Genomic DNA, 15,404 nt, shown 5'->3' with positions numbered 1-15,404 from the left:
GAGTGAGGGGGGGATTTGATAGCAGCCTTCAACTAGCTGAAAGGGGGTTCCAAAGAGGATGGATCTAGGCTGTTCTCAGTGGTGGCAGATGACAGAACAAGAAGCAATGGTCTCACGCTGCAGTGGGGGAGGTCTAGGTTGGATATTAGAAAACACTATTTCACTAGGAGAGTGGTGAAGCACTGGAATGGGTTACCTAAGGAGGTGGTGGAATCTCCATCCTTAGAGGTTTTTAAGGCCCAGCTTGACAAAGCCCTGGCTGGGATGATTTAGTTGGTGTTGGTCCTGCTTTGAGCAGGGGATTGGACAACATGGCCTCCTGAGGTCTCTTCCAATCCTAATATTCTGTGATTCTATGATACAGAGGAAAATACAAGAAACCTTGCAGTGTGTAGTTGTGGATCAACTTGTTCACATGGAAAGTTTTCTCCTCCCCGCTCCCTTGGCTTATGACCTGAGACATGAGGGTTTAGATCCCTTCCAAAACTCTTGGGTTTTATTTAAAAAAATCCTTACTATTGTAACATTGGACGTTGTCATCATTTTTTGAAATCTGCTGAGTTCTTGACTGCAGGCAATGTGTTCCACAGGCTAATTGTAAGGTGTATGAAAAAGTTTTTTCTTTGTTCCGTTTAAAATTTTAAAGTTTATGGGGAGACCTGGGTTGTAGCAAAGTCACATTGACAGGCTCTGCTCAGCTATCTCCCCCTTTGTCCCCTTGGTGCCTAGCCTCATTTCCCAGTCCTGTGCTGAAAGGATCATCTTCCTGAGCCTGGAGAGTGCTTCCCATTGATGGGGGCCCACTCCTTCCTATGGCAATAGCTGATCTAACATCTTTGCCCTCATGAAGTTAGCACCTGTATCTGAGAGTAGAGTCAGCCCAGCTGGAGGAGGGGTATATGGAGTAGCGAATGCTTCCCGCTCATCAGGAGTACGGACTGTTGAGTACATCCGGCTCTTTTTCAGATTGATGACAACCAACCTCTGGAATATTTATCTGAGCTTCGGCCAGTCACAATTGTCTTTGTAAACCTGCAGTTTGATGAAAGCGCCAATACCTTGCATCTGTGCCAGGCTATCCACAATGCCAGCATGAAGATCTCAGACACCATCCACGTCTTCAGTGGCAAAATCAACAAAGTCTTTATGTTTGACAAAGTGAGTCAGAGCTTCAAGGCCATGCCAGCCAGGCAGCCAGAGCTGGCAAACATTCCCTTGAGAGTGCAGGACTAGTAGGAGGCAGGAAGGACAGTGGTGTTGTCATTAGGGATAGAGAAGGGAGGTGGAGGGCAGCCATCAGGAGGAATGATAAGAAGCTCAGTGCTGAAGAGACTGAGTCTGGGGTGGTGGTGGGGCCTCCCAGAGCATTTTGGGGGTGGTGTGTGACAGCACAACTCTAACAGGGTGGGTGGGAGAGCTGGAGCACAGTGGAACTGTTTGCTACAGACATTGTTACTGATTTGCTCTTTGGAAAAAAACCTCCCCCCTCTGGTGTTTTCTTTCCCCTCCCTGGCAGGGCTGCACGTTCCTGTGTGTGTTCGGGCTCCCTGGGGATAAGCAGGCTGACGAGAGCACCCACGCCTTGGACAGTGCATTTAAAATCTTCAACTTCTGTTCTGAGAAGCTCATGAAAATAAAGTAAGCAGGAAGGTGAAGTTCTCCACGTTGTCTACAGGGGTGCTATTGGGCTTGTTTGCCATCTAAACTCCCTCATCCCAACAGGAAGGCCCCCCTAGTGGGCAGAAGGCAGTGACATGACAGCTGGGAGACAAAATTTGGGATTAGCCCAGTTTACCTGGGCTCCCCCTCACGCTATGTGACCCTGACCTCCTAAGACAGCTACATGCTACTGGAGCAATAGAACCGCAACCGCAGGGGTGGTACTGGTGGGTGCAGGTGATGGAACTTTTATAGCGACTGGCCATGAATCTGGAACCTGCTCAGGATGACCGTGAACCTCAGCAGCCTTAAGAGCGAACTGCAAAGCCAACCACCTTCACTGACCCATCCCACAACAGCCCAAGAAACTCCAATCCCCAAGTTCAGGCCCTGCAGAAAAGAGAGAGCAATGTGTCTTTCACTAACCCGACACCAGCTGTGCAGGATTCTCAGCTCCATTTGTGTGAGAATGGCAAATTTTTGAGCTCTAAAGGCATTTTGCTCCTTGAGAGCATTGGTAACAGGACAGAGCATGAGCCAAACCCCTACTGACTGTCACCCCCCACCCCACTGGCCTCCAAAGGTCCCATCAAGCCCTTCTTGACTGCATTTGGTGGAGGAGCTCCCGACTGAAGGGGACCCCGAGGCCCGTCCGCTGGCAGGACTCCAGCAGTGCTTGGAGAGAGCACTTCACCCCCTCCTACCTTCCAGCACGCTCTGGTCTGGCTGCTGAATTTTTGAGGCCTGTGCCTTGGCATGCAAGCACTGCTGATTTCACTGAGGCTTCAAATTAAATTCCTGCATGTTTGTGGGACCAGAGCCTTTGTCCCCTTTTGTGTCTATAAATGACAAGACCAGACCAAACCACACGCCCTTTTCACACCACTGGCACTGATCTCTTTGAGTCTTTGTGTAACCTGACTCTCCTTTTCTGACGTCCCTCCAGCTCCTGACTCTCCAGCAGGGAGAATTCAGACCGGCACACTCAGAGGGCAGCATTTATATTCAACTGGGAACAGTGCGTGATAGCCAATAGGGGTGTGTGCTTTGCTCAGTAGCCACTCCCTTTAAGGGGCATGCCAACCATAAAGAGCCAGGGAAATTCAACCAGTCACATGTGAGAGAATTAAATTCCAGGCATGAGTACCCTGCGAGATCAGTGTCCAGTGACAATTAAAGTTAAGCAGTTTTCTGCTGTGTGCACCCATTATAAATATGGGAAGCACACACATACCATAGTGATGGGTGTGGTATAACCAACTGGACAGCTGGATGATGCAAGGAGGGAGGGCTGAAACTCTACACCCATCTCACCACTCCCTCACCCATGGAAGCATTTTAAGGATGCAGGATTTTTACTGTGGGCAGATAAATGTGTTGAGAAAATGTGAATACTTCCTTGAACTTTCAGGCAGGGCTTCACCTCCAGCTCCACACCAGGAAATGAGGGCTCAATTGTGGCTTTGCATTACAGGGAGAACAGGGACTCGCAACCCATGGGGAGGTCAAAGAGACATTGTGCCTGTGGAGTTGCCTAAGGAATGCGGCCTCTGTGGCACCCTTGCAAAGGATGGACAGGGGCTCCCTTTGGCCTGGGGTCAGCTCTGCTAGCTGGGGTGGCAAGCAGGTGGGGCTGTGGTCTATCTCTCTGGGGAGGCTAGTTCCAACAGCGATGGTAGCTCATAGCACTCTGCACTCTGGGAAGCACAAGAACTGTCATTACATGGGGATGTGCGTGAGGGAACCTCCTTGCATCCTTCTCCATCCCTTTTGCGCACACACAGAGCTGCACACAGGTTGTTCGGAGACCTAGCTGGCTGATGTGGGGATAGTCAATACAAATTAGCACTACAGGAGTGCGGGTGGGGAGAGGGTGCGTGAGCAGATGCGGCAAGAGGGACTGGACATTTGGGATTGCCGACTCCATGTTGCTCTCATTGCTTGCTAGGCTAGTTTCCATCGGAGTAACCAGCGGGCCAGTGTTCTGTGGAGTAGTTGGCCATCGTGTAAGGCATGAATACACAGGTACAGTCTGTTTCTCTGGTCGTGTGCATGTTTGGTATCCCCTGGGTACCCATGGAGTGTGTGTGTAGGCTGCATATTTTTGCTGGTGGAGGGGTATGTATGCATGGAGCTGTCCACAGGATGGTGGGTGGGAACTCAGTTAACTTTTCAGTGCCCATTTTCTTGCTCTCTCCACAACACAGTCATTGGCCAGAAGGTGAATCTTGCTGCCCGGATGATGATGTATTATCCAGGGTTAGTGTCCTGTGATGCAGTGACCTACGCCAACTCCAGGCTGCCTCATTACTTCTTCGAAGAGCTCCCCCAGACTGAGATGAAAGGAGTTGTGAATCCCGGCGTGGTTTATCATTATCTTGGCATCAGTGAGAAAACGTAAGTGCCCCCTGTGACGTCAAGCTCAGAACACTCAGAACTGTGAGCCACTGTTACCACTCTGCCTTAGCAAGAGCAAGAACTTTGGTACTGCTAAGCTCTGTGGCAGGTCCCTGACACAGCAGCCTGTCTGCCTTGCCAGCAAACTCCTCAAGACTCTGCCAGTCTAAACCTTGGCTTGCTGGTAACAATCAGTAAGCCCCAGCTGCGAGTTCCCCAGAGATGTCTCCCTGCAGCATCCAGTCCCTCATGTTACGCTCACTGCCTCCAAAGAGACAGAGCACACACCAGCCTGTGAGGTTAGCTGAGGCCTCACACTTCACTTTAATACACAGAACTGAGACGGTTTTGTAATAAAACAAGAAAAAGGTTATGCACAAAGCCCTTGGATTTAAGTGACACTAAGCAAGGGCAAAAGAGACAGGCAAGGTCACAAACAAAACAAAACACACTTTCTAATGATGAAAACTCAATCTGAGCAAGTTGCAGTCTTTGCCTAAGCAGTTTCTCACATCATGTTTCCATCAGCTCTTGCCTCTCCGGCCAAGAGAATCCAGCTTTCATAGGTCAAAAGGTGCTGGACTCCACTGTCCCCTCAGTGATAGAGAACTAAAAGGTCTTTTTGTTCCCCTTATATTACTCAAAGTCCACAGTCTTCTCCCCCGCTTGTTTAGCTTGATGTCTTTATTTTCCTTATATGTAAATATACTTCCATTGTCCTCTGCTGGTAACCCAGGTAAGACAGGTAAATATGCATGCCTTTGCCTAGGACAGACTGGGTTTTACGCTCTACTTCCCAAACACTTTTCATGAATATATTTCCAGCACACATCTATAACACTTTGTACCCAACCTGTACATACATCACACAGTGATTTTTGGAACCAGCATGTCACCAGGTTATATACAATACCTTTCATGACATCTTTGAGATATATATCATGACAACAGTATGTTGGGGTAATGCGTATGTCAGACCTGATGTGAGTTACAGTAGGGGTGCCCTCTGCTAGTTGGCATTGAGGGGCTTCCAGAGTCACACCCCCATTTTACCACGGTGGGGTGGGGGTGATGAAAGGGCAAATTACCTTTGATCAGCACAAAGGGGTGTGAGTGCTATCCTGTCTGTTCAAAGCCACAATGTGCATCATCCTTGCCAAAATCCAGGGCATCATCTCACAGCTGTCTTAGGAAATTTCATCTCCAAAGTCCTGTACTTCCCCCCACACAAGATAAACTCAAGGCAACTTAGTCAAGGAGACAAACAGCTGCTTGGACAGCAAATAGCTTAGTGTAAAAATAGCTTCAACTGGCATACCTTCAATCAAGCCTCATGTTTGAGAGAATGGGTAACTATAGTGTCTCATTTGCATCTCTCTCCCACTCCCTCATCAGCTCCAGCTACTTGGAGACAGAGAACTGCACCATGGAAATGTAGAAGCATGCAGTGTTTCTCCATACACCTAGAACAGCCCTGTAGTCTCAGTCCGAATGACTTTCAGTTCAGATTAAGGGGCACAACAGACTAAGAAAGAACGAATGTAAAGTCTCCATGAGGGAGCACAGTTTGGGTCCCTTCTTGGGAACATGCTGCATCAGCTGTGCTGGCAGAAATTTAAAGGTGCAGTACAGAAAAATCCAAGTTCATAGCAACTGTGGTGTAGCTAGCTAATTATTGAGTTCAGAGACCAAGTTTGCATGTGTTTTGTTTTTTCATATATCCTGATACCTCCTTTCATCAACAGCTGTTTATATAAGAACTGCCTTGCTCTCATTGTCCAAATCCAAGGCTACATTCTTACAAGTTCCTCTCTGTGGAAGGAGCCCCATTAAAATCAGTGGGAGTCCGTATGTGGGAAGCAATTTGCAGGAGCCGGGCTGTTGTTAATGTATAGCTTGCTAAAGAGAGATTTTAAAAAGCAGCGCAGTAGTTCAGAGTAATCACCGATTATATCAACATTCTTCCTTATTAATGGCTTTACTTTCTTTTTCCCATGACATGTTTATAGATTCTCCTTACAGCCTCCTTATTCTCCTTACAGCCTTTGCCTAGTATTAACTCATTCTGCTTTTTTTTTTTTTGCTTTCCTTATCTTTTCCCCTGCAAGCTTCATTGACTCTGTCTATTCCTACTTGTCTCTCATCTCTCGCCCATTTGCAGTACAAAATTGTTTGTTACCTTCAGATCCTTGAGGAGCCTCAGGAAACCAGACTGGTGGGCATTGTATTGCTCTTTACCAGAGGAATTGTAGGCTGCTGTGCCTCGTTTCCTTCTTAGCTCTCCGATGGATTTTAATCCACTCTCCCATTACACCAGGCTCATTAGGCTCCTTAATTATTGATGTTCCTTTAGCGCTCTTCCGAAGGGAAACCCCATGACACTACTTCACCCCATCTCAACTTGAGCTTCTGGGTGCAGGAGGCTTAAGAATAATGAAACCCTTCTTGGAAGCAGGGCTTGGATTCAGAGAGAGTGGGCAGCCCAGCTGCGCCCCCACTCATGTAGATTCTGACCAGGAGTATTTTCGCTCTTTAACTGCAGCTTTCCTTTCTCTTACTCCTTGCAGAATGATTGGCAAAGCGTATCTCACCAAGGAGAGGTCTGAGTATTACCCCTTACTGGGTAGGTGGACAGAGCTCTTCAGAATTCCAGTTGGTTTGTCATTAGGAACCTGTGGAGCAGTTGTTGCTGCTGGGAAGATGATGCCCAGGGAAGAGATGGATGTGGGGGGAAATGTCTGAGGGGGAGCCACTACTGGAGGATAGGTTTCAGAGTAACAGCCATCTTAGTCTGTATTTGCAAAAAGAAAAGGAGTACTTGTGGCACCTTAGAGACTAACCAATTCATTTGAGCATGAGCTTTCGTGAGCTACAGCTCACTTCATTGGATGCATACTGTGGAAAGTACAGAAAAAAAGTCTTCTGTACTTTCCACAGTATGCATCCGATGAAGTGAGCTGTAGCTCATGAAAGCTTATGCTCAAATGAATTGGTTAGTCTCTAAGGTGCCACAAGTCCTCCTTTTCTTTTTACTTGAGAATATTAAGTAATTGACCATTGGGATCATTCAGAAATGTAAAGCTGTGAGATGTGCTCAGGATGCTCTTAAAGATACGGGGCCTTTACGCTGAAGTTGTGGTGCCTGATCTTGCAGGCCTTATATGGTGCTAAGGAGTGCAGGACCTGTCCATGGTCAGACAAGAGTATGGAATACATGCTTGCCATGTTGTTGTAGCTGTGTTGGTCCCAGGATAGACAAGGTGGGTGAGGGAATAGCTTTTATTGGACTAGTTCCTGTTAGTGGAAGAAACAAGTTTTCGAGCAGAGGTGTTAACTGCCCACTTCATTTTAAGGATCGGGGGTAGCCATGTTAGTCTGTACCCACAAAAACAACAAGGAGTCCGGTGGCACCTTAAAGACTAACAGATTTATTTGAGCGTAAGCTTTCGTGGGTAAAACCCCCACTTCTTCAGCTGCATCGTGGTTTTTGCCCAGGAAAGCTTATGCTCAAATAAATCTGTTAGTCTTTAAGGTGCCACCAGACTCCTTGTTGTTTTCATTTTAAGGGCTTTTCACTTTACTGACAAATGGGGTTAAAGCAAAATGCTAGATCCCAGCACCCCAATACTGGGTGAGCCCCACCTCGTCTCTAAGTTTTAATCCTGTTCCCTGTAGGAGCTGATGCACTCAACTACTACCTGCCCTCCCTGGAGGTGAATCTCCTAGTTGGCAGGCTGGTAAGGAGAGATGTAAATTACGCTTCCCTGTGCCAGCTCCAGTGAATGTAGCTCAGGGTCTGTAAGGGAGGCTGGCAACAAATCTGAAGAGTGACCCCGGGTATTGGAATGAACAAGGGGTTGTGTGAGGATAGGGATAATGTAGTCACACTTCTTTGTGTGTTTGCGGGGGACGGTAGCAGCAAGCCGCTGGAATCTGGACAGTCGGGTTTGGGACTACGCTACAGAGGGAAGCTGCAATTATCAAAATGAGTGGGGAGAAAGGGATGGATAAGGCCTGCAGCAGAGGTGGAAATGAACCAGTGACTTATGGATGCATTTTCAATATGGATGGAGACATGCTGCCACTGCTAAGCAAAGAGGGAAAGGGAAGTGCATTGGTCTTTGCTTTCTTACAGTCACTCAATGTTTCTTAGGTCGGGAAAAAGAGCTTGAAATCTATGACACTTTATTGAAAGGATTTGTGGGGTCTACGGAAGGCCGTATCATAATGTATGAAGGCCTTATGGGCTATGGAAAAAGCCAGTTACTTGCTGAAATTGCCTACTTAGGCCAGAAGGCTGGCCACAGGTAAGTGCCTTTAACTTCACTTTGATACACCTGGCCCACTTTGATACACCTGACCCCTGTGCCCCACACACCTCTGCCCCTGCATGGTGATCCTGAGCTGCAACATTCCCACAGAGATTGCAATAATGCCAATGGTAGGAGGCTTTGTGAGGCTGGCACAGACTGAGACGGTGTCTAATTGGCTGCAAACTGACCTCTAATGGCTTAAATGAGCCCTGCATGGGGAAGAGGAGCTTTTAGTAACTTCCTCCTTTAGTACAGCTATTATTTCACATACAGGAATAGCCAGCACAGTCACAGGGGAGGTGAAACAACCATTGGTCCAATTGTACCTATCAATGTCTGTCTACTGCTCTAATTCTTCATTTAATAAATGAGGCAATCTGAGAGATTCACTTGTGGTTGGATGGGTCCTTTTGTGGTTCAAAGGATTAACCTCACCAGCTCTTTGATTAACTGTGGCTTCTTGTCCAGTTGATTTGTTGACCCAGCCACCCCCCGTGAATCAGAAGGCATAGCCGTCCATCTGTTTTCTGACAGCATATGGAAAGTTGATTTCTGGGAATCTCAAAACTAGCAGGGCATGAATACGCATCAGAAAGAGACACTGCTGGCTATTTCTCCCATCCATCCTATGAGAGACTCCTTGGTTGAGGCTGTCATGACCCAGATCAAGTCGGATTCATATTTCAGTGCTATTTGATGCTAAAGAGGAAACATGTCTAGCAAGACAGTGTATCCAATAGAGCTGCTAAAAAATAAATTGGGGGGCATTCTGCTAATTTGTTTTATTAATTCTCCTCTCATTTTCCCCCCCTTTAATTTAAAAATTCAAAAAATTTGAAATATTTTGAACAGCTTAGTGCTTGGTTGAAAGCTAGGGAAAGATTTCCATGAAAATTGTCAATATTAACAAAAAAAGTCCTTTTTACTTTTCAAATGTCAACATTAAAAATGTTGAAATTTCAAAATTCAAAAGGTGTTGATCAACTCTGGCCCATGTTTTCTGTCTACCTGGACACAGCGTTACTAGCTTTTCATGGGCTAATCCAACTTTTAAACTGTGGACGAAAGCTCATGCGTGTGCTGGGTTTTTCCCCCCCAAGAGAAATGGACAGACTTTAAAAATGTCATTAGTGAGGGGCTAGGAGATGGCCCCTCACTGAGAGAAGACATTTTTGGATGCATGTGATGTGGCAATGAGAGCAGCTCTAATGGGATGGATGCTCATGGGTATGTATGGTTGCATGTCTTTCAATGCAGGATGACTTTAGAGTCCAAGGGGATGCCTGGAACTGAACTGAAAGCAGCCAGGTGCTTTTGACAAGGGTGTGCTCTCCAGAAGACAATAAACAGGCTGATCAGTCTGGACTCTGTCAGAAACTCAAAGGGGTGTGGTTGGGAAAGGTGGTTGGAGATCAGTTCAGGGCTGTTAATCTTTTGTGTCCCTCAAACAAAAGCGAAAAACGGAGAGGCTGAGCTCTGCGGTTAGATTGCTTTGCACCAGCCATGGAGGAAACAGAGACCAGGAGACATTGCTCAAATCCACTGCTGATCCTCAGCCATTTATCCATAAGGAAAATCAGGTGCTGAAATGTCTTGTAGTTGTCTTGGAGGTCGATCAGAAAGGGCTGAAGAACGCTGGTTCCATTATTTCTCCTTCATTTGGAAGCTTTTTCTGTGTGTCTAGATGTCCATGTGGTAAGCGGTAGGTTTGTGTTTCTGTAATTCTTTCTCAGAATGTGCTGGCTCTTCCTTACTCCCCATTAGAACTTCCTTATAATTTCTCTTCATTTTAACCATGCAGGGTTGTTGCTATGGAGCTGACAAAGGTAAATGTGCAGCAGAATTTTTTTGCCATCCGGACACTCATGGCCATGTTTCTGGGGATTGATGCCTGTAAATCTTACGATGCAAGACAGCACATCCTCCAAGGCAAACTCCGAGGTGTGGTAGAACAGACCTACTATTGCCTCCTGAATAACATCTTTCTTGTTAAGGTAATGGAGAAAGCCCTCACCTTCTGGGGGAAAAGCCTGTCTGTGGAACTGGGTTCTGTTATTTACCTTGCTTCACACCAATTCGGCATCTCAGCATTTTTTGTTCTTGCCCTGAAATTGCACACTGAATCAAAGGTGTGAATACTCATGAAATTCAACACAGTCATTATAATTGGGATAAATAGGGTGCTGGGTGTGGCTGAAGAAATGTTTGTTCCTAAATCTGCATGGAAGAGTTAGTGGCATCATGCTGTCGATCTGATGCCATCCACTTCACCTGTCCCACTTCCTCACTCTTATTCTGGGATTGGCCTTCTTGCAGTCATGAGGCTGACCTGTTTGGTGAGCCTGAATCCTAGCTTGTGCACACACACTGGACTTTGTTCCTATACTTTCTAAAGGATATTCACAGAATGTCTACCATCTGCAACTACACAGGAGGAAGGGAAGCAATTCCACCCAGACTTGTGAGGTGGCAAGAAAAAGCTCTTACTCATTCCAGGAAAGACTTAGAAAGCAGCACCTGGGGAGTTGGGGGGTCAGATGGGGGCTTAGGGGATTTACAGAGTAGTTAAGGGAATGGGTGGATGCTAGTCAGTTATGGTAAGAGGACCCCTCCAATGAGAAGTTACATTTGACTTTTCAAGGGGAACAGGAGTGGAGAAAAGTTGAATGTGGAGGGAAAGATTCGCTCTGATATCTGCACTAGTTGCCATAAAAGTAAATGGGGGGGGGGGGTCATTTCTTGTTTTCCACACTTCAGTGATTTGGTTTTGCTGCCTGTCACTGCACAGCACGGAAACATCATTTCAAAAGAGGCGTAAGGGGAAAAAGGTGTCATGGAGGGTGAGGCTTCAAAAATGGAAGCTGGGTGAAAGGTGCAGGCTCGGCAGCCCTGGAGAACGAAACCCTTTTCCTTATCCACAGAATTCCCACAATGGCGGAGTGAGCCTTCTGTAAACACACAACTTCCCACCTCTGCTCTGAAAGGACCACCTCTCTAGGTGAGAGGGCAGTTCAGCGATCACAGCCCCTCCAGTTCTTAGCCTGTCCACTGTCAGTCAACCAGAGTGAACTGAATCACAAGGGAAGTCAATGCCCATTGACTTCAGTGGGGCCAGGATTTCCCCCATAGTTCCTCTGCTTTAGGCACCCTCCTACCCAGAGCAGGACTAAGACCAACAGTTTATTTCACACAGGTCACCAAAGAGCTGTCAGATGGTAGTTTAATTGTTTAGCTGGACTTAGATGGAGGATCTAGAAGCAGGCCTGGTATAGTCACATATGCATGCCCAGATGATGCAATCCCTGTGTGAAAAGGATAGACACTGAGATGAACGTGTGTGTCTCACTAGGCTGGACATTTCAATCACGGCTTTTCCCATGAATGTGTATATTATGAACAGGAACGCTGCCTCTTCTGCTCACTGTTCTCATTTTTTTCTGACTAGTTTCCCACCTCTGCCGAGGTTTCCAAAATGGACAATGAAACAAGGACAAAGGAGATGGAACTATTTCTTGTGAAAATACTACAGAAGGTGAACCACTCTCTTCATTGTGAAACAGAGAGAAATGATTCCCCAGACTGCACTGGACTTGCAGATTCTGCTAATGAGCAGTTGGCTAGCAGGCTGGGAATATGGTGTACCCCAGCCATTTTCCTTATGTCCTTATCCTCTGTATCACGCCTCAATCCTAATTCCTGTCATCTGTGCTCACTGTGTGATGCCTACAGTTAGAGTGCAGGAACTGTGTCTTTCTGTAGCACCGAGTGCACTTTCTGGCCCTTCTCAAATTCAGATTATGGGATGGATTCTCCATGAAACTGGCTCACGCTTTGTCCCAAAGCGTGGATCTCCTCCCAAAATGCACTGACTACACCCCCAGAGTGGAAAAACATAAATAACTCCCTTTTCCAAAAGAGTGTAATCATCTTGGGTGATATTGCCCCTGGTGTGCGTGGACACAGCCCTCTTACAGGTGCATGAATGAGGTGGGGTGAGCTGGCTGGGAGGAAAGCTCTGGACCTTGTCTCCTCCCTAGTCAGCACAGAAAGTCATGTTAGAGGCAGTCGGGGGTCAGGCCATGGGAGGGGCCATGGATCCATGTGTATGCAGACCCCAGTATCTTATTTAACCAACACAAAGGAGCTGCAGCTGCTCTTCCACTCCATAGGTTGGAGTAGCAGTCACGGGGCTGTGGGTATGACACGCCGGGCCCTGGCCTGAAGGCAAGATATACGTAACTGAAGCAACACCTTATTCAGGCGATTCTTTGCCTTTTTAGGCAGTGGAGAAAGACATTCTCATTTTTGTCATTGATGAAGCCCACTTCATTGATCCTGCCTCATGGGAATTTCTGGACAACTTGCTCTCCAGCATCCCAGTGTTTATGGTCATGTCTCTAGCTCCTTTCAGCTGCCAAGCACGGCTGCCTTGTGTCTCTGCTGCAAGCATCATTAACAATGCAAAAACCATCTACGTTCAGCTGCAGGAGCTAAAGCCCTCTGTGATCCTGCAAAAAGCCTGCCAGGACCTTGGGGTGGTCAGCATCCCCCGGGAGCTAGAAACGTAAGTGATAGGCACCTGCTCTGTGCTCTTAGCTGCAAACCAACCTTTTCCCACAAAACAGAGGGGAGCAGGTCCGAAAAGGAGAAACCACATAGCTCATGGCCAAGTGACTGACTCTGTAGGGTCCATGAAAGCAGGGTCAAAACAGCCCAATAGCCTAGCACCTAGTAAAACATGGTCGGCCCTAACTGTATGCTGTTCTAGTGGCTTGGCAAAGATTCACTGTAGCCTAGTGACTAGAGCAGTGGATTGGGACTCAGCAGGCCTGAGGTTTATTCCTGGCTCTATCACTGGCTTACTGGGTGACCCTGGGCAGGTCATGTCATTTTTCTGTGCCTCAGTTTCCCCATCTGTAAAATGAGGATGATTATACTGACTCCTTTGTGAAGTACTTTGAGATCTACTGACAAAAGCACCATAGAAAGTCCAGGTATTATTGTTATTAACATTGAGTTCTTGGCTTGTCACTGCCTTCTAATGTTCTGGCTTGCAAGTACATCTCAGGGCAGTTGCTCAGGGGATCTCTCAATCAGTTTGGTCCCTAGGCAGGGAGTTAAGCTGATACCATCCATCCCCTCTGTTTGGGTGAAGAGTGGTGAGCACAGAAGGCTAAGATGTTAACTTGACCTTTGTTTCCTGCCCCACCATTCATCAGTCAGGTGTGAGTGCATCTTAGTACAGAAACCGCCCTGTCAAAATTCCTTCAGCTACTTCCTGTGATGGGTTTGGTCACAGAGACCCCCTTGCGACTGTCACCTGATGTGCTGAGACTACCTCTGAGCCCTTTTCTCTGCTAGTTTTGACCTTCAGAACCCTGCCTTGTTGAGCCAGATATGCTAATCTGCTGCAACACAGACCCAGGGTCTGACCCATGCCCCCAAAGCTGCAGATTTAACTGAAAACGGCTTAGCAAATGCTCCTGTCTCCAGCACCCAGAAACCCAGATCCCAATGGGATCCAACCCCCAAATGAATCTGTTTTACTCTGTATAAAGCTTATACAGGGTAAACTCATAAAGTGTCTGCCCTCTATAACACTGATAAAGAAATATGCACAGCTGTTTGCTCCCCCAGGTATTAATTACTTACTCTGGGTTAATTAATAAGCAAAAGTGGTTTTATTAAGTATAAAAAGTAGGATTTAAGTGGTTCCACATAATGACAAGTGGAACAAAGTAAGTTACCAAGCAAAATAAAACAAAACAAGCAAGTCTAAGCCTAATACAGTAGGAAACTGAATACAGGTAAATCTCACTCTCAGAGATGTCCCAATAAACTTCTTTCACAGACTAGACTCCTTCCTAGTCTGGACCCAATCCTTTTCAGACCAACATTGTGGTTTATGGCCTGGGTCCAGCAATCACTTACACCCCCATAGTTACAGGCCTTTGTCCCAGTTTCTTTCAGGCATCTCTTTGGGGTGGAGAGGCCATCTCTTGAGCCAGCTGAAGACAAAATAGAGGGGCTTCTGGGGCCTTTTATATTCCCTCTCTTGTGGGCGGAAACCCCTTTGTTCTTCTGTGCAAAGTCACAGCTACAAGATGGAGTTTGTAACCACCTGGGAAAGTCACATGCCCATGAATTATTCAGCTTTTTGCAGGCTGACACCATTGTTTACATGTTAGTTTGAATGTTCTCAGGAAAGCTCAGATATGGATTGGCGTCTCCCAAAGTCCATTGTCAGTTAAGTGTCTCTTGATTGGGCACTTACTGAGAATAGTCCTTTCTCAAGAAGCTGACCAAATGCTTCACTGAGGCTACTTAGTATCAGACACATTGAGATACAAGTACATAGCCAATATTCATAACTTCAAATACAAAAATGATGCACACATACAGACAGCATAATCATAACCAGCAAATTACAATCTTTCTATAGACATTTTACTCGACTTCCTTTGTACAAGATTTGGTGCAACTATAGGACCTTGGTTGCAACAATGATCTATATGGTCACAGTTCATGTCAATAATATCACAGTCACTCAATGCAAAGAGGGAAAATACAATCTGAGCTCTCTGAGCTGTGACAGGATAGTGGCTCTGCATTGGGACTAGTCTGACTGGAGTGTTTATTAGAGTCCTTGAGAAGGTGGTCAGAATTTTTGGTGATATTAAAGGGTCCACCCCTTTGGGGAAGGGAAAGAAAGGCTACGTTTGCTGCTGGATTTCAGGTCAACATGGTCAGAGATTATTCCAGCTCTTTAGGCAAAGGGGTTGACACAGGAGGGGAGGGAAGGTGTGGCAGCAAAGGCTGGGGAAATGCGTTTTTTTGTCTGGGGTTGTCCCAAGAATCAGTGCAGGCAGGGCAGCTCCAGACAGGTTCAGCGGTGGCATGTCTGGCTTGCAGAGCTTGAGACGGTGTCTTGGCCTGTCATGATGGTGCAATGTGGTTCAGTCGGCCTCAGAGTTGGTTGGATGGTAGCTGAGGAGGAGCACAGAATCAGGCAGCGGGGACAGGTGAGAGAAGAAA

At 46.7% G+C, this 15,404-nt stretch overlaps 1 protein-coding gene across 1 annotated transcript in view; it reads left to right on the top strand.

Moving 5' to 3' along the window:
* The window catches only part of ADCY10 (adenylate cyclase 10), a 103,586-nt gene that overhangs the window by 50,010 nt on the left and 38,172 nt on the right, over window positions 1-15,404 (top strand). The window contains exons 10-19 of the mRNA XM_073358100.1: window positions 967-1,158; window positions 1,517-1,638; window positions 3,608-3,684; window positions 3,867-4,056; window positions 6,624-6,679; window positions 8,210-8,363; window positions 9,805-10,071; window positions 10,171-10,363; window positions 11,815-11,901; window positions 12,650-12,933. Coding sequence (XP_073214201.1) covers window positions 967-1,158; window positions 1,517-1,638; window positions 3,608-3,684; window positions 3,867-4,056; window positions 6,624-6,679; window positions 8,210-8,363; window positions 9,805-10,071; window positions 10,171-10,363; window positions 11,815-11,901; window positions 12,650-12,933 — 1,622 coding nt within the window. The remainder of the gene's footprint in view (window positions 1-966; window positions 1,159-1,516; window positions 1,639-3,607; window positions 3,685-3,866; window positions 4,057-6,623; window positions 6,680-8,209; window positions 8,364-9,804; window positions 10,072-10,170; window positions 10,364-11,814; window positions 11,902-12,649; window positions 12,934-15,404) is intronic.

Source organism: Lepidochelys kempii, chromosome 8 (genome assembly GCF_965140265.1).
Source record: "Lepidochelys kempii isolate rLepKem1 chromosome 8, rLepKem1.hap2, whole genome shotgun sequence".
NCBI classification, from domain to species: Eukaryota; Metazoa; Chordata; order Testudines; family Cheloniidae; genus Lepidochelys; species Lepidochelys kempii.
This window is presented reverse-complemented; position numbering and strand designations above follow the sequence as displayed.